This window comes from Ammodytes marinus (genome assembly GCF_949987685.1).
Source record: "Ammodytes marinus genome assembly, chromosome: 17".
Lineage (NCBI taxonomy): Eukaryota > Metazoa > Chordata > Actinopteri > Uranoscopiformes > Ammodytidae > Ammodytes > Ammodytes marinus.
The window spans coordinates 18,191,242-18,210,519 of NC_137221.1; the positions used below are offsets into that span (position 1 = coordinate 18,191,242).

The window sequence follows — 19,278 nt, forward strand, 5'->3', positions numbered from 1 at the left end:
AGCCAGAAAGCATGTATTGTGCATTAAAATATTATACAATAAAGCAAACTAAATTCTGTTAACATTCCACCCTTTTTATAATATTTAATGCAACTTTCTGCAACACTTCAAAGCAAAAGGGCAAAGCATATGAGTAAATATATTTCAGTCAAGCAGAATAATATCAAGTACATCAACATCACAGTTGTGAAAATGCAAGTTTGTGTACTGGTGCCACATCGTTTATGTACAGTTTCAGAGAGGACAGTTTTTTGCAGAAGCCAGGGAACAGGAACCTAGGTCGTCTTGATGGTCAACAAGTCCCTTTTGTGGCATTTTGACGCAAAGTGTCCTTCATATCACAGTCACTGGGGGAATGGTTATGTAGGATATTACCATAACCGATTCAGATTGTTCCTCAGTGTCCAATTGTCCTTATTGAAGCATGGTCAGCTTCGTCTTCTCCTTGCATCTGAAACAGAATTAATTTGAGCAGTAACATGTTCTCAAAAGAAATGCTCATCATTCTGCCAGGGTTGTTTCTAAAATATCATCCTATCCATTTTGCTTGCTCTAGATGTCACAATTAACGCACAACAACATTTTAGGATAGGTTTGATTTCATTCTTCCACATGGTTGTCTGTGTTTGGGCAGCATTCAAGCACACACAGGCAGTCAGTGAGACAGGCCCTCCCTTTTCTGCATGGGACTGAATCACACACACACCACATTCCTGAGAAGCTCTCTACTTCTCCAAATCTGACATGGTGTTATAGTTTGTTCTTCAAATAACAAAAGTTAACATGTAGGTTAAGTATAGGTGTCTTTACAGTTAACCAGTTTTTGAATCAATTTATATCAACAATACACATTATGATCATATTTTCAGCATAAAAATCCCCTTTAACTTGTAATTCAAATCAAAAGCATTGAACAAGTCTTTTCAGTGAACATTTTCATAAAAAGAACACAAAAGGACGCTTTTTTGTAAGTCTATGCTGGAACTTCAAATGATTGACTGCACCTTTAATCTTTAAGGTTTACTATGGGGCTGGAATTGGCAAGATATTCAGCTCTAAACTTTAAAGCTTTTAGCAATTTAGTCAGAACTCTGGTCATCTTTAGGAGACGAGCATTTTATAACCCATCATAACAGCATAACAATTGTATGCACACTTTACTAAAACCTTTTATCTCCCTTCCCCTACATACTTTTTCTTTCTTTATAACATCCATAAACAATCAGTTCCAAACAATCTTTTTCCTCTTACACTTTCAACAACATTCTCTTATTCATCTCTTTGGCCACCACCTTTCTCTTTACTGTTCACGATGGGGGCTTGGATCAAATGTAAAGTCAGATATTTGATCATATGTAAGAGGGGCAGTTGCTTACAAGTAATTTAATTTTTTTTAAATGTAAAATCTAATCAATTTAACAGGACGAACACCCCTATTCCCTCCAATTGATTAACAAAATTCACCAATTTAAAACTAGAACACCCTATGTGATGTATTCTAAACAAAACTAATAAGTCTACTCTGCAGTTGTAGACTATTGACAAACATAACAAAACAAAACAAATAAACAACCTGTCATAGACTAACTCCCTGGAGCAGTACTATATCCCCAGGCTAAGTGACAACAAGCAGCCAGATATCAATTTGTTTCCATAAAACCTTCCCGAATTACAAAGAACTCTCAGTTTAATGGAACAAACTATATCTGTCAGAATAAAGGGACCACCCTCGACCCCACACTAATGATCATCTAATTACGTACGTGAGACTTTTGTTTTTGACAGTGTAAATTCTCAAACACCAAAGGCTGAGATAGGTTTGTCTCTAGTGCATCTCCCCAAACACTACAGGTTGAGATAGGTTTGTCTCTAGTGCATCTCCCCAAACACTACAGGTTGAAATATTTTTCTCTTTAGTGCATTTTCCCAAACACTACGATCAGTTATTCTCCCTTACGGTAAAACCATGAGAAATACTGCTTCATAAACTAGTTTATCTACCTAATACATAAAACAAAGGAATTCCTAATTCCTGGACAAAACAAAATCAGCTGTTTATATTCACCTGATTTCAAGAAAGCCTCGACTCGCTCAGTTTTGGCTCTGGATTCCGTCACCCCTCCTCCGTCCAAGTAGAGTCTGCAGACAGCCTCTTTTGTAGCTCTGTTTACTGGAGGTCTTTTGTCGAGAGATCTTGGACTCCCCCGTGCACGGTGCAGGCTCTTCTTGTCCAGAGAAGAAGATGTTGGATCCGGCAACTCGAAGGACCATTTGTTAGTAGAATTATTTCATCAAACTACCCAAGTGTTTGAATAATTGAAACTGAGTCAGGCCTTCTTGGAAGCAGGTGAATTTACTTGCAAACAGCATGCAAGGGTCAAACAACATGCATCACAAATGGGCTTACATGATTGAATACATCGAATGAACAGTGTACAGAGATTATATGCAAGAGAAGGTGGTGTGTGCGCAAACACACACTAAGTTTGGTGTGTCCAGCCCTTGTTTTTGCTGGCGAAAGCAGAAATGTTTTTAATTAGGTAGATATTCCCAGAAATTCATCTCAGCCGGTGTTATCCTTCATACAATGTCTGATAACAGAATATGGGGAGTGAAACTACTGTGCACATGAATGCGTCATACCTCTGTATTGTGCCAAAATCTTATTAGGCTTCAAGGCTAAACAACAAACTTGTAGCAAAACTGGGACAAAGTTCAACAGCCAGAAAGCATGTATTGTGCATTAAAATATTATACAATAAAGCAAACTAAATTCTGTTAACACAATTTGTTTGAGTTTTCCGTACAAGATGACTCCTCTGTTTCAAAATGAGCAGTTTGAGTCAGCGATTACAATAACAGAGTGGCGATCGAATGAGTTACATTACATGGAGAGACGTGAGTCAAAAGATGTTTTCATTTGTGCAGGTTTAATAAAAGCTTGTGGTGAGCTAACACTGTGAGCAAGAATGACTCACTTTGGCTCAACTGTCACTTCACTACAGACTCAGCTATGATGACAAACACACACACACACACACACACACACACACACACACACACACACACACGCACACGCAGGCACACACAAGAAACACACACGGGATGCACAATGTGTGTTTGGAGCCAGTGATCGGGGCTTAAATGATGCATTAAGCACTTAATTACTCAGGTGAAGCATCACTGTGCGTTGGCTGTCGGTTTTAATTTCATTAGCTGACACTGTTATGGAAGTATATCTGTGTGTTTCACTGTGCCTCACCTCAGGGACGTGATTCACGCGCTCCGTTACGTGTACCCTGTATGTGTTTGTATGAGTGAGTATGTAGGCACATGCAATTTCTGTGCTCCAGTCTGCCCTAAAGCACCTGATGACCGCACTTTGTCTAAATGACATAACTAGTGTAACAGCTGCTTCACTTTTGTGAGGGATCTGAGTAGGCAGCACAGTGTTTGATTTCTGATGTTTTTAGTTGCTCTGCTGTGGAACTGTTTGGTAATGGGATTGACCTAGATTTGAGTTTGTTTTCTGTCTGTTATGTTTTGCTGTGATTGTGATTGTGTGTGTGTCTGTGTCTCTGTGTGTGGGTGTGTTTTTCTGTGTGTGTGTGTGTGTGTGTGTGTGTGTGTGTGTGTGTGTGTGTGTGTGTGTGTGTGTGTGTGTGTGTGTGTGTGTGTGTGTGATCTTGTGTGAGAAAGTACTTACAGGTTTGTTGTTATTTGCTAGAGGTGTTTTGTAATTGCTCATTTTTGGTTGCAATCCCATTTACAGTTTTACATAGGATTGTTTTTCTTTCCCAAACTGGGATTTTAAGATAACTTGAGGCAGAATTTTGAAGTTTTGGAGATGATCATTACCTGAAAATTGCCGGGCCTGCGATTTCATTGAGTTTGGCTGGTGAACCGATGGGAGTATCTCACCAGCAGTCAAACTATTGGTAGCTCTCGCACTAACAGACAAAATGAGCTATAAAGCGTGGTGGTAACCTTCTCCTTGTTATGGTGTACAATGAGTGCAAATCAGAATATGGTTGTTTCCCATTTTCTGGAATAGGTGCAGGGCAGCTCAACGTGAGCTGTAAAGTAATTGATTATGTGTGTCTGTTGGGACTTGGACCAATATTGGACCATTATTGGAGTGTGGACTGGTAGCTGGAGAGGTGCCAGTCCACCTACTGGGCACTGCCGAGGTGCCCTTGAGCAAGGCATCGAACCCCCAAACTGCTCAGTACGCTGTCCCTTATGAGAAATGCTGCCCACTAATACATCTCTGCGGTCGTTCGGTAAAACAATAATACATTTGGAAGATCTTCTACTTTGTTATGGTGTCACACTGCATACGTCAGGATTTGAAGAAAGAAAATATAGACATTGATGTGACAAAAGGGACACTGTTCTCCACCAGTTCAAAGAGAAGTTGAGATTTGGAATAAGCCAAACCTTTGAACCTATAGTTGGAGGAAAAATGAGTTTTGTATTGAGGATTGTGTACTCCCTGTCCATATTGAAACAGGACGTTGATCAGGTACTAGTGAGGATGACAGACTTTGTTATGTGATCTGAACGGAATTCAAAATAGAGTTAATTTAGCCTTGTATTGTCCACATTTTCATGATGTAAGATTGCAATTAATTAACACAGTTGAAGTAAAACAGATGAGGCAGGATACAATTTTGAAAGTATGGTTGTTTGAACATGACACCTTTTTAATGGCAGAACAAGCATGAGCGAAAGATAGACGGCATCGTATCAATGAATTTCTGTCTTGAAGGGACATGTCCGGTTGTGTTTCTCTTTGGGTATAAACGGCAATAGTTTTGTTTTTAGGCTACATCTGAAATGTTTAGTTCCAGTTTGACAGTTTATGGTTTGCACTATCATGTTGTGGCTGCTGCAATGTGTTTTGGTGTGTGAATGTGTATGATGATTGCTGTGTGTTTGAGGTGGTGGTCGGAGGGGCCGATGGCGCTGAATGGCAGCCTCGCTTCCGTCAGCCTGCCCCAGGGGGCAGCTGTGGCTACGCTCATAGTTTACCACCACCGGTATGACTGTGTGTGAACGAATGGAACCTGGAACCCTGTGAAGCGCTTTGAGTGCCTTGAAAAGCGCTATATAAATCCAATCCATTATTATTGGTTTGTTTTCTTTTTCAAAGTAGAGTATGTTGTGTGTGGATATTGAAACAGAGGCTGTGGATGATATGTCTTTTGTGTTTTTTAAAGATTTATTTTGGCATTTTCAAGCTTTATTTGATGGAATAGAGAGACAGAGTTGAAATTGGGCAGAGAGGGGTATGACATGCTTAAAACCCGGATTGGAACCTGCTGCGTCAAGGACTGAGCCTCTATGGGGGGTGCTCTAACCACTACACTACAAGTGCAACCTTGGTCTTTTGTGTTGTTGTCATGTAATTCTGTGTAAATAAACAAATATTCATTCATTCATTCATCCTATATCTTAACATTGGACTGTGAATCCCATTTGAAGAATATGTATGGGCAAATCTGCATTCTTTACAGACTGAATGTGGATGTATTTTAGTCAAAGTCCAGCCTGTCTCTGAAATTGTTATTTTATATGCAGGAGCTTCACTGTCCACATGAGGGCGCTACAGTGCAACTGATATGTCTGCTTAACGTTTTCTACGCTGCTTTATTTCTGTGTTTTAACTCCCAGCCCATCAAAGCATGTGTTCCATGTCTCAATCTGACCACCAGAGAGCGACAAAAAAAATCCTGAAAGCTTTTGTTACTGTGACCAGCTGTTCGCCCGTTGACAGGTAGAGCGTGCTACGCCTGGAGAGAACGGCTACGACAGTTTGACAGGCAGACTGTACCAGACTGCACAAACACAGCCATGTGAATGAGCAGTGCATTTCCGCAAGCAATTACTCTGCAAACAGTTGTGCAGCTACTTTGTCTTGGTTCAGTTGCATTAATTAACGACTGTGCAATTGCAGGTAATTGTTTCTCTCTCTCACACACACAAACACACACCCTCGATAAATACGCCCCGATAAACACTATTTTTTTCTCCCCAAATATCAGTAATTGCAACAACAAAAAAAGCGTGGAAAAAAAGCATTTTTAAGGTCAGAAGTGACAATGATATAATAATAATGCAATAAAAAACTATTAATATACACTTTTAACGGGATTTTAATCAATGTAGCTCCTCAACGAATAGACATGTACATCCATGACATAACCTCAACATATCTGATTATTCTTAAAAGCTATAGAGAAAAAGAATGGGCTAACAAAATAAAAACAAAAGTTCTATTTTCCTGCCTGTGATATGATAGCGTCTCCACACTGTTAAAAAATCCCCCGTTTGCGCTTTGGTTGTTGTTGATGAGGGTGATGTCTCCCGGCATTGCGCGCTGTGGAGAGACGATCATTGAATCCAACGGAATAATAATGGCATCGCTGACAGGGAGTCTCACTCCCTCGCGGTCGTCACTGGCTACTACCTGAACTGCACCTGTGGACTTCATCTCCCCCTGTCATTTTACACACGCAAACAGAAACTCCGCACACACACGGACGGGTATGCGCACCATCCGCGTACACTCTCCACCGATCGCATTGTGCTGAGTTGGCCAGATAGCTGCTTGTGTTCCAATAGGTTCCGCGGCTTAACTGGGAGCACCTCACACGTTTGGACGACTTGCGCCTTTTCTTCAGTAACTTTTGATGGGGACTTCGATATCAAGCAGGGAAAATGCCTGTGATGAAGGGATTATTGGCGCCGCAGAACACGTTTCTGGACACTATAGCCACACGGTTTGATGGCACTCGTAAGTTTGCTTTTAATTCTTTTTCAAATCTTTTTTTTTGTGCAGTGTATGGTTGAGGTTTTTGGGTGTTTTTTGAGAGCAGCTTGATATAGCAGACTGCAGCCTTACATCATGTCCTCGAGATCCTTGAGTTGATTAAAACACATGCAACACATCCAATAAAGAAATGGGTCTTATCGGTTCGTTGTGTTTTGATGTAGATGGGCTTTCATTTAAATGTCATCAGGGCACCACATGTCACAGACCGTGTAGAGATATACTTTAACTTCAAGATAAATTTAAACAGTTTCATAAAGACAGACAGACAGACAGACAGACAGACAGACAGACAGACAGACAGAAAAGGAAACCCGGAGAAGCAATTATAGCAGGCTGAGTCTGTCGCTGTCCGCGGTGCTGAAGCTTCAGCACCAGACAGCGACAAAGGATTGGGCGCTCACACACCTCCTATAGGCTATACAGTAGAGATATATGAACAAGTTACAACCTGTGTCATACGTTGATTCAAAGGCCTATATATTGTGACTATAACCGGATGAAACAAACTTTTTTAAATCGTTTTTTTAGTTTTCCACGCATCATTTTCGCTTCAGCATAACCTTTATTATCTCTGCTCTTTGGCAGACAAGTCTTCCTGCCGGTCTGAGACCAGCAGTCGCATTTATCAAAATTAATTGGTCGGCGGCGGCATTACAGCAAGTCTTTCCCCGGGCTGAGGCGCACACACACACACACACACACACACACACACACACACACACACACACACACACACACACACACACACACACACACACACACACACACACACACACACACACACAGGCATTTTCTAAACGACAACTTATGTTTGAACTCTCGCCTTTCACATCTTAGTATAGTCTACTTTTTAATTAATGAACGCTCACATTTTTCTCTTGGAAAGCTCCTCAGAAACCAGTTCACATCTTGGTTCAGAGTGTATGAATCAGCCAATTATTCTCTCCATTAATTGTTTGCTCTGTTACGAACACCTGGAAACAGTTTCCTGAAGACCAATGCAATGCCATCAAAGGTTTTGTCCTTCTGTACCAACAGTCCACAGCCTGAAGTTCAGTGGGTAGGCCTACTGTTAATACATGGAAATGCAACACATTCAAAACCAAATATTTGAACTTTTAGCATCGAGGATCAAAACAGTTGCCATTATTTAACTGGTCGATAAAATCAATTAATTCACAAATAGTCGTTGCAGCTCTATTTATCAGATCATGGTGCATTTAATTTGAATTAAGTCGGTATGGTATGTATCTTAAAGGAGACTACAATAGTATATTTTGGGTCAAAAACACACCCAAACAGTCCCTTTTGTGTTTTTATTGGTGTTTCAAAATTTGCAAAGACAATTGTCATGACAAACACACTTATATCTGTGTAAAAATTGTTGTCCGCTGTGCCTCTTATTGTTAAAATACTCATCATAGACCAGAGTGGTAATAATACATCATGTGCTGATTCCAAGCCAAGGTCACCACCTGAACCCACTCATTGGGGCGTTCTTCATTTTGTCCAGTAAATGTATTACACTTAGAGAGGCACCATAGTCACCACAGACATCCACTCTTATTCCAGTGCCCTGTGGCAGCAGGTTGAGCACCACTTTATAGCTAAGAGCGGGCTTCACGTCTAGTGGCAACACAACATCCAGCCTGCCTGGCCATGGAGCTCTGCTGTAACACAGGGGAATTGGAGTGGTTACTGTACCTATAGCAAAAGTGGCTTGTCTTTGAGAAGCGAGGTAGAGGAAATTAACGTTGAGATTTGAAGTGCAAGATGGGGCCGATTTGAGGCAGCGGAGCTCGTCGGGACAAATTGGGTCTGATGGCTTGGCCAGGAGCACATATAAGGGGAAGTGCTAGGTTCACTGCTATGTGATCCCCTTTGACGTCATCCACAGCCAGGGCGTAAATGGAAGAAAGTGAGAGTAGGCAAGCCTTTAACTTGATCTGATTTGTACTCAAATAAGTTTTAAGCATTTAATGTTGGCCTCTTAAAAATCTAGTCAACCATAGATAGAAGCCTGATAGATATAAATTGAGGTGTCCCGGGCATGACATGGTGGCTGAAGAGATGGTTAATAACTGGAAACTTTCAGGTGGAATTCAATTAAAGGCTGTGAAAGGACACCAAATGCATCACACCTTCTCATTTAAATAGCTTAGGTAAGAGGAGTACAAGGCTTTTAATCCCTTTTCCATGTCTGAAGGAACTTGCAGCTTTGCAATTACTCAAAGTTCCTTGCATAAGGATGAGAACACAAACATATGTTCTGAATATTTCTACAGCATACCACGACTGACTTTTGCTGAGTTGCTGTTCATTTTGAAGCTCACAGCTCAATACAAAGTTAACTTTTCAAAAGACTAGTTTTGTTGGTGTGTTTCACTGTGTACTGGGTTTGGGATGGAAGTGTCCTTGTTTGCCTTTTCCTTTTTCTAAAATACCAGAGTCTTTCTGTGGCTCTGCACTGTGTAGTAGACTGTGTGAGAGTGCTGTGACACCTTCTGTCTTCACCTCAACAGGGTACCATGCAGGTGACTAATCCTACCACCTGTCCGTCACTGTAGCTGAATGTAGTGGTGTTCTGTGTATTGCAATCACATATTGTCACAAAGCCTTTCATAGTTTTATTTTAATTTTCTACAGTAATAAATTGTTCCATAAAATAGAAAATAATTGCAAAATGAATCCTGAATACGATTTCCCAAATGTCAAGTCAAACTCATTCATATTACAATTATTTTTTCATATTCACCAACTGAGAAGTTGGAAGGAGTGACTGGTGTTATAGTTTAAAAAGTGACTTAAAAAAATGTATCTACTATCAACACGGTTGCCGAGTAATGAATGAAACAATTATTAGTTGCAGCTCTACGTAAATCCTTTAAGAAAAACAACAAGAATACACATTGAAAGTTTTGACAGTATGCTAAAACCTAAAAAAAAATATTCAAATTAAAAGTAAATCAATTTCTAATGTCACTGTACATTTTAGAGTTAATCCCCTTTGTAATTGTCTCTCTGTATACTGTAGCTGTCATATCACTGAGGTAATATGCATTCATGTTTTCCTGGACATAGCCAACCCATCCCCTCACACTGATGTCATTGCTGCAGTCTCATCAGTAGATTCAGAGTACTTGCTGACTTGACTTTACTGTCAAGAAATGATGGCCTTCATCGGGGATATGTAGACCATATTGAGCTGTCCTTCTGCACAATTAAACAGACGGTATGGTGTGGTACAGTTGTAGCAGAGGGCTGTGTAAAGTCTCCCGAACACTTGGTATTTAATTAATGTCACAATCCCTGATGCCAAGACTGGAATCAGCTGTGAGTTGAGTCGGGATGTTTTGGTGTGCATGGGATTGAGAGAGAGAGCGAAAGAATGAGAGAGAGAGAGAAAGAGAGAGAGAGAGAGTGTGGGGATCTGTATAGGTGTAAAGACAGACAAAGACACAGATAAGGAAGAGAGTAAAGCGAGAAGAAAGTAAAGTGTTCAACATCATTTGCCAGTTTGTGTAACGGAAGTTTATGTGTGTGTGTGCGTGTGTGTATGTGAGCGTGTGTGTGTGTGTGTGTCTGAGTGTGTGTGTGTGTGTGTGTGTGTGTGTGTGTGTGTGTGTGTGTGTGTCAAAGCTTGTGATCGTGTGTGTGTGTGCATGCGCTCAGCTGTCTCTGTCTTTGAGCATAAGGGTGGCAGAAGTCCCCCCTCTGCTGATTCACTTTCTTTAAATGCATGCGCGTCTAATTAAGCCGTTAAAAAGGTGTCTGTGGGATTCCACATCGTGATTACCACTCGCTGCTGCAGGTGAATGTTTAATATCTCCTCAGAGTATCGCACACAGTGGAGGGAGCTGTCAGATCCTTCTGTCTCAGACATAAGACTTACTGTTGCTCTCCCTATTGCCCAGCCTCACCACCAGCAACCCCGAGGCCCACAGGAAGACCCAGGGAGCTAATTATTGAGCATGAAAAAGACTGCAGACCACATACTGACGCACATTATGTTTCAATGAGCTTTATAATAGTATAAATAACCTGGACTATTTGCTTTTATCAAACACATCAACTCTTTAATTTCCCATAATAGATACTTTGCCCCATTGTTATTTTTACCATCTGATTATGCTAAAGGCACTGGTCTAATGTTGTCCTCAGACTGTGAGAGAAGTAATGAGTGTAGTTATGAGACTGTGAGGGAGTGATCAATCATCATTGACTGTAGTGCTGCAGGGTGCAGAGCGGCCCTCACTTTCTGGCGGTGGATTGGCACTACTGTCCAAAAACCCATTTGAAATCCTTACTGTTTTATTTTAGGATAAAAAGTTAAAGAAAGGATGGAGTTGTTTTGTTTCCTAGTAGTGAACAATGTAAAGAAAACAATTGTTTTAATGAATGAAAATGTATCAATGTGCAATACTAAGCCCTGCTTTGTTTGGTTTGAAAAAGATTTGTATCACTTGAAATGAGTTGTATCGGCTTTAGGAGGCTTTTTTTATGCCCTTCCCCTGACTGTACTGAGCTTCTCTCGTATACTTCAAAAACCTGAAAAATGTATAGTATATTAGATTCACTCTCCTTTTAGCTCTATGTTAGACTCCACAAACAAAAAGTATATTGTGTTTTAGCTAAATGCTTTACCAGATAGTTGGTAACTTTGTCAGAATTTTTTGTAAAATGTTTTCCTGAAAGATATCTGCCTGCTAGTCAACATGTTTCAACTGGTCAACAGAAACAAGATACCCAACAATGTCTACGTACTCACTCATTAAACCAACATAGCTAAAGGCCTCTCCTGAGTGGGGAAAATGTAAATCAGTGTGTTGAATTAATACTAACCAAGCAGTATCCGCTGGTCTTAACCAGGCTTAGACAAAGGATTCAGTTTGGAGGACATAGGCAAACGCTGTCCTCACTGGAAGGTTGCTGGATTATTACTGTGCACTTAAAGCAGGCAAAAAAACCTCGCCTGTTCCACCAAACTTCTGGGTGTTCTGTGTGAGAGCCTCCCCGTCACTGCATTGGACTTTCTGCCTTGTTAAACCACCTAATTAGCAGGAATCATCCCCTAATCACCGTCTCTAATGGCCTGTCCAAACCGATCGACAAACGGCGGTTTCACCACCAGAAGTCTCTGCGAAGTTGGCCCATTTTTAGTCTCAATTTATTTTTTGCAAATGAGAGGAGAGGCAATGACATACATTTGGAGAAGGCAGAGAGGGAAGAATATAATATCTTTATTCATATAGCACCTTTAAAGGTCCCATATTATGCTAAATGCACTTTTTAAATGTGTTCTAACATATCCATGGGTCCACGGTGTGCCTAGAGACTGCCAAAATATTTTAAAAAATAACAATCTCTCCTTTTCTCACTCTCCCCCTTTCTGAAACCCCCACCCCTCCCCCCCAATATACTCCAGTCAGAATTCTCCTCGTTTCTGACCTCAAAAACTGGAAAGCCAGAAGCTTCCACTGTGCAGCCCACACCCCTATTTCTCATTGGTCCACGGCCCTGACAGACAGAGGGCGAGGCGTATCTGGCTTCGCTTCCGGACAGGGGGCGGGGGGAGCTCAAAGATTGTATATTTACGAGGGGAGCTGCAGCTCTTTTTAAAAAATAGGCCATTGTGAGATTAGCTGAACATCAGCATAGTACAATAAATTATCTGAAAGTTTTTTTCAGCAAACAATTAAAGAAAAACTTATTAGGGACCACTAAGACCACATAATATGGTGTATAATAGTACCGAAAAGTGTATAATATGGGAGCTTTAAAAACAGTGCTTTACATACAATACATAGGAGCAAGTGCAAATCAAATAAATACATACCAATCAAAAAACCACATATACAATTAGATACATACACATACTCATATATACACACAATAAACCAAACGAGATCAATAGGTGCTAGGGTAAAAAGACATTGAGGAAGAGAACAAAAAGAATAAAAAGAATAAAGAGACTAAAAAGACAGTGGAGTGTATAGAAAAAACTATCAAATCTACTGACCAAGACAGAAGAGAGGAAGAAATAGGCAAGTAAGCGCGTGCTAATTACAGGAATGTAATGACCAGAGTAATGTTACAGTTGGTGAGAGCCCTTGGGGGAACTGAATGATACAGAGCCACATAAGTGATTAACGCAGTGGATTTTGTCTAATGATTGTCTCTCTTCACTTATATGGACTGAGGGGATTACCATTGTTTGAATGGCTGTGTGTGTGTGTGTGTGTGTGTGTGTGTGTGTGTGTGTGTGTGTGTGTGTGTGTGTGTGTGTGTGTGTGTGTGTGCTCTCCGACTTAACCACCAGATACAAGTAATTGATACACGGTAGCGCAATCTGTTGACACAGCACAGGAACTTTGGTATGTGACATTAATCTCATATTACCATGTGTCGACTGGCTTCGGTATCCGTCCCTTAGACAAACTGTTTGCAGCTGTAACCTTGGTTGCTATGGTGTTTGTGTGAGTGGTTTCTATGGTGACTTTTTGACTGGTTATGTGACTGCTCTGTAGCATTTTCTTAGAGGCTGGATGGCATGAATTCTGGCAGGAATAGCGAGGAGGTCCTTTCCATCTATCTCTCTATACTTTCCCCGCCAATTTCGACCACACTTAATCTCCATCTCTCACTCGTTCCACCCCTCATGGCCCCATCTCTCTTACTTTCACCTTTTCACATCCCCTATCACCCTGTGCTCCCTTCCCAACATCATCTGTCTGCCTCTGTTTATTTCGAAGCCTCCCCTTCTCCTCCCCTTATACCTTTCCACATCGTCCTCATCTTTCACTTTCTCGCCCGCTTTGCCATCAATCTTTTTCTCTCCCCGCTGTGTATATCTGTCGTTTTTCTGCATCTCCCTCTCTTCTCTTTCTCTCTCTCTCCCTCTTTCTGTCTCCATTGCTTCCTCACGCTTGCTCACCTATATCCTATGAATTGGTGTGCCTTAAATAGCTCAGGGGTTACTTTAGGTGGTGTCAGGGGGTCCATCATCTAGGAGCTGGTTAATGTTCTTACGGAGCATATGCGGGGTATGTTTAAAACCACAAATATGGGAAGTTGTGTGGACATGGTAGTTTTTTTTTTACCACGCTCATTGCTAAGTTACCATTTGCATGATCACAGGGGGTCACTTGTCAGGAAAACATTTACGTAAGCACTCATTCATGTAAGCGTTTGACCAAAGGATCAATGCTATCATTTGTTTTGCTGAAAAAATGATTGATGGGAAGCACATGAATCCGCAAAACCACCGAAATGAATGAATTTATTGAGAAGAGGGAAACAGCTGCCGGGGTTTTGATAGTATAATTACACATGAAAAAATATATTTTATTGATAGCAAACACATGCTTTACAAATCACTCATTCGGTAACAATAACAAGATTGTATTGCAGAAGAAAGCTCTGGAACCATCTCTCTCTTTTGACGTCTTTATCTCTTTCTTCTCTGCCTGCCTTCTTCCCTCCTCTGCCCTCCCTCTCTTTTCTTTTCTCCCCCACTCGTCCTCGTCTCTCGGTGTCCCTGTGGGGGTTTCGCCAGCAACTGTCATGCAGTAGTGTGAGCATGAGGCGGGGTGATCTATGGGCTTGTACACCGGAGCAATTAGTCAAAACACATTCAGGACGGGGAGACATACAGTGGAAACATTGGAAGCGATGAAGAGGTTGAAACAGAGGAGAGAGGATCCAAAAATGTTAGGGGAAGAAAAAAAGATCAAAAGAAAGTTACAAAGGGGAGGTGGTGGAGTTGTGAGATGAAATCTGAACAGAAGAAAGGGATCATTTAGACACTTCCTTCAGCAGAGATTCAGGGCGCTGTGGAGAGATGGTAAGAGTGTATGCAGATGATGCTCTTGTAGGCCTATAGGTGGTAGGGCAAAAGGTGAACGTGGTTATAGAGTGAAGGAAATAAATAGATTGGGGAAAAGAGGGAACGTCTGGTGGGATTCCAAGGGCAGAGAGGAGATGAAGAGTGATTAGATGGGAGAGATCCAAAGCGGTAGGAGGGTCATGAAGAACAGCTGGGAGAGAATGGAAGGTGGATAGAGGAAAGAAAGCAGGGATAAAACAAAGGAAGTGATGGAGAGAAATGGGGAATATGAAGGTAGGTAGTGAGGGAACGTATAGCGAGGACGGGGGAGGCAAGTGCTGGTGCGTTGGCAAAGAAAGAAAGGAAGGGGTCGTGGAAAGTAGGACAGTGTTAGGGAGGGAGAGAAAGATTGAATTTGTGGAAAAGACAAAGTTAAAAGAAAAGGTAAAGATCATGATAAAAATTTGAATTTTTCAAGCTGCGACGTGCTTTTAAAATAAAATAAATTGTAAATTAAGAAAAATGGTTTTAATACATGGGACCAAGCTTTCTAGTCAAATAAATCTAATCAGATCTCTCAATAGTGTTTTGAGTGCATTTCAAAAGTTCTTTGAACAAGGTATCAAGTTAAATCCCAATTACACAATACTGCTATATGGATTATTGTATTAATACAATATTTTTACATACTGTATGTATGTGTAATGAATAGATATGTCTGTCTAGTGCTTAATTGGTCCCAGTGTAAGGACAACAGCAGCACAAATTGGAAAAGTGGTCCAATATGCATCACACAACGAGAAATAATCTTACGTCTCCTAGCCTAGCCTTTCCTCCATGCACACATACTATACTGTATGCTCAAACAACAAACAGCAGATCTGTCAATTCTATCCAACCAAAGTAATCTGCTGTCAAACACAGCATAGAGTGTGTTTTTCAATGTAAACATTTGGTTTCTGTCAGCGCCATCCTCTCTAGCTGTGGGAGCTGCCACCAGACAGGCTGCAGGCCTTTTGCTCCAGCAGCCCTGTCCGTGTCTCTCTCCTGCTTACCCCGAGGCCTGAGGGGCCCCGCGTCTGACAGCCGGTCCCAGCACTGAGACCCGCTCTGACCATCTGTCTGGGGCCACACAGTCACAGTATTCCAGCTGACATGACATTTCCATTGTGGTATTTGTCTATCATGAACGACACTCGCTGTCACTGCGTTTTATTCATATAACTGATGGCCAAAAGATTTCAGATAATTTTTTATGAATTGGGATTATGTTTTGCGATATTTTATATTTATGTTGATATCAACAAATCGAAAAAAACTGAAAAACAACAATGAATTTATACCTGCAACAAATATTGTCCGTCAAGTCAAAGCCTTATATTATTTCTCTCAGAAAAAGTTTACGACTCTCGGGCAAAAGATATTAATCATTGTTCAGCGCGGTGAACCGGGGCTCTGTAGTTTATTTTGAGTCCCAGATACAATGTCCTGCTGCAGAATCTTCGCACTAGAGCATGAAATCTGCCTCTGAAAATAGTCCCCAACATCTTCACTTGTTACTCTTGGCTCAGTAATGTTTGCTAAAAACTACAGTGCCCAGCTGCTTCAGGAAATTATTCAGTGTTCATTTGTGACGATGGTACATGGTATACTGTATTTATGACCCATTTTTGAAAGATTAATGCAAAGTTATTTATGAACATATTGGCTTGAGTGCCACCGTCAGGCTGGGGGAAGTCAGAAAGTATTGAGAGATGGACCGGTGTGTCTTTGGTTTTGGTTCTCTCATGGGATTTGTTGATCAAAAAATATCCATTATCTGCTCTATTATAATCTCGGTGTAACCTTTGCTCAAAGTCCCAAACTCCTGAAAGACTGTGACAATAAATCACAATATTTAGCAAGCGTGCAGAAGCAATTGTTGATCGCTGAATGGGATTTTTAAAGGGAACATGTTGCTCATTCCTCTAGTGGGAAGCATACACAGAATATTCTTTCTCTGCCGTTGTATTCCCTGTTCAAATCTAAGGTGACTTGCTTCAACAAAACCTGATGTACCACATAAATCAATTAAACATGGAGGTTGGCGGAATAAGGAATTATTGATGCGGAAAATTGATTTTTGTAATGACGTGTAATGGGAACCGGTTGCTTTGAAGGATGTCCCGAGCAATGATTGTAAACAAGCTCACGTCACTTTGTGTGTTTGTGTATGTAAACGGGTGGCTTAATGTGTGTGTGTGACTCGTTGATTTACTGTAATTATACCTCTCTCAAAAAGTATTAGGAATAATTTGCTAATGCTACATGTTTCTTTCAAGGTGTGTTCATTTTTGTTATGCAACTTATGTGGCTAGTTTGGTCAAGTTTGACTGCTTATTAAATAACAGATACACACACCTACAACAGTATATCCACGTACACGCATTATAAAATCTGCCAATCCATAGTAATTGTCTGCCTTGTGTAATGGTCTTTGTACTGTAAACATTGGCTGTCTATTAGTTCTGCTCAGCATCATTCTGCACCTACACTGGCACAGACGGTGTGTGTGTGTGTGTGTGTGTGTGTGTGTGTGTGTGTGTGTGTGTGTGTGTGTGTGTGTGTGTGTGTGTGTGTGTGTGTGTGTGTGTGTGTGTGAGTGTGTGTGTGAGTGTGTGTGTGAGTGTGTGTGTGAGTGTGTGTGTGTGTGTGTGTGTGTGTGTGTGTGTGTGTGTGTGTGTGTGTGTGTGTGTGTGTGTGTGTGTGTGTGTGTGTGTGTGTGTGTGTGTACCGTAATAGATGCATTTAGGTATAAACAGCTGGTCCTTTTCAAACTGGTATTTCGACAGAAAAATAGGCAAATTAATTTTAATAGCCCTCAGCACTAATGTGATACTTTTCTTTACTGTCATCAGTGCAGCACATCCACACTGCTTTTCTACTCATGCTTGTTCTCCAACTGGGGCGGCAGTGGCGGCAGTGGCGAAGTGGGTAGGGAGTTCGCCTCTGGTGTGCAGGGTCGGAGGTTCGATCCCCCGTCTCCCTGCCACATGTCGAAGTGTCCCTGGGCAAGACACTGAACCCCGAATTGCTCCCGATAGTTAGCTTAGTTAGCTTAGCACCCTAGTGCTAAGCCTACCCTGCGTGGTAGCTGCTGCTATCGGTGTATGAATGTGAGTGTGACTGGGTGAATGTGTACAAAAACAATATAAAGCGCTTTGAGTCTGTGATAAACAGAGATATAGCGCTATACAAGTCCATTTACCAACTCTTTTCTATCTCCTTAGCCCATAACCATAACCCCTCTTACTGCGACTCTCACTAAAAGTATTATAAATTCAGGGTCAGTTTCGTAACACTAGGGAATGAGTAACAGTAGCTTCTTCAGTTTGCAGATAGTCATTTATTGAGGTAAATGACCTTCCTGTTGCAGCCCACACTGGCCTTCCTCTGCCCTAGCCTTTTTATCCGTGTGTTAAAAGTCATATTCCAGCACCCGGTGGCTACCGAGAGCCATCCAGTGAAGCAGCCAGAGGGCCACTCCTTAACCAGTTGAATAGTTTTAATTTTTATTATGTGAAGTTTTAAAAGTGGGCCGTGGGAGTCAAGAGGTAAAAGCAGTGGTCTCACATCTAGAGTGTTGGTGGTACAATTCCCTATGGGAACAGTACTGCCCTACAGAGGAAGAAGGCAGTAACTCCAGAGAGTTTCAAACTGAGAAAAATGACTTTAAAGTTTTCCTCTTGTCCAGCCAAACTAGTTGCAGGCAGCAACATATTCATATTTACCTCTGATTTGACCATTGACCCTTATTTGGTAGTTACTGTATTCTTCCTTCGCAAAGCTTACAAAAACAAACTTAACGTAACTTCCATTTTATATGGAAACCTTAGCTTTAAAAAGCTGTTTAATGACCAATGTGAATACATCTTTAGTTTGATAATGATAGGCCTATATTGTACAATGAAATTGTAGGCTATATTTTACTGTTATTCTTTATGTTATTGTTATTATTGATATTATTTATCACCATTTATCATTATAATATAGCATTATTGTACACTTTTTTTATTTGTCAAAGTAACTTTTAAAAATCTAATTATATCAAGGCTTTTGGGAGGTGTTTGAGCATTTTGAAACTAGTCAGAAATACAGAAATGAATCAATGTTAAAGTGTTGAAAAACAGTCATATCCTTTTTAAGTGAGGCAAAACAAAGGTGAATTACAGTAACTCTTGCTTCAGCACTGCAAAACAAAGGAAGAATACAGTAACTCTGAGTTAGTCTTTTACCTTGGTTTCAGAAGGGCTTTTTGAAGTTACTGTAATAACGACCCCCTATTTTCTCCAAAATATAACACATTTGAGAAAAGATATTTGTCCACATGACAAAGGTTGTCTTCAATGGCACAAAAATGATAATAACTCATTTTTGAAAAAAATTGAGTTACTGCCTTTCTCCTTTGTAGGGCAGAGTAGTTGTCATGTCCAAATTTTGTGTTACCAAAATAGGAATTAAAGCTGCTAATATATATTTAACAACTGACTGTGTGATGTGAAAGATGATTTTTGTTTAATAATGACTATCCCACAGTGAGTAATCACCGATCTCTGCTCTTCCCCTTAGCTTTACA

General features: G+C 40.8%; 1 protein-coding gene across 1 annotated transcript in view; it reads left to right on the plus strand.

Moving 5' to 3' along the window:
- Positions 1-6,723: 6,723 nt before the first annotated feature.
- The window catches only part of kcnh8 (potassium voltage-gated channel, subfamily H (eag-related), member 8), a gene marked incomplete at both ends in the record, with an annotated part of 50,764 nt that continues 38,209 nt past the window's right edge, over positions 6,724-19,278 (plus strand). Inside the window, one exon of the mRNA XM_080044922.1 lies at positions 6,724-6,799. Coding sequence (XP_079901048.1) covers positions 6,724-6,799 — 76 coding nt within the window. The remainder of the gene's footprint in view (positions 6,800-19,278) is intronic.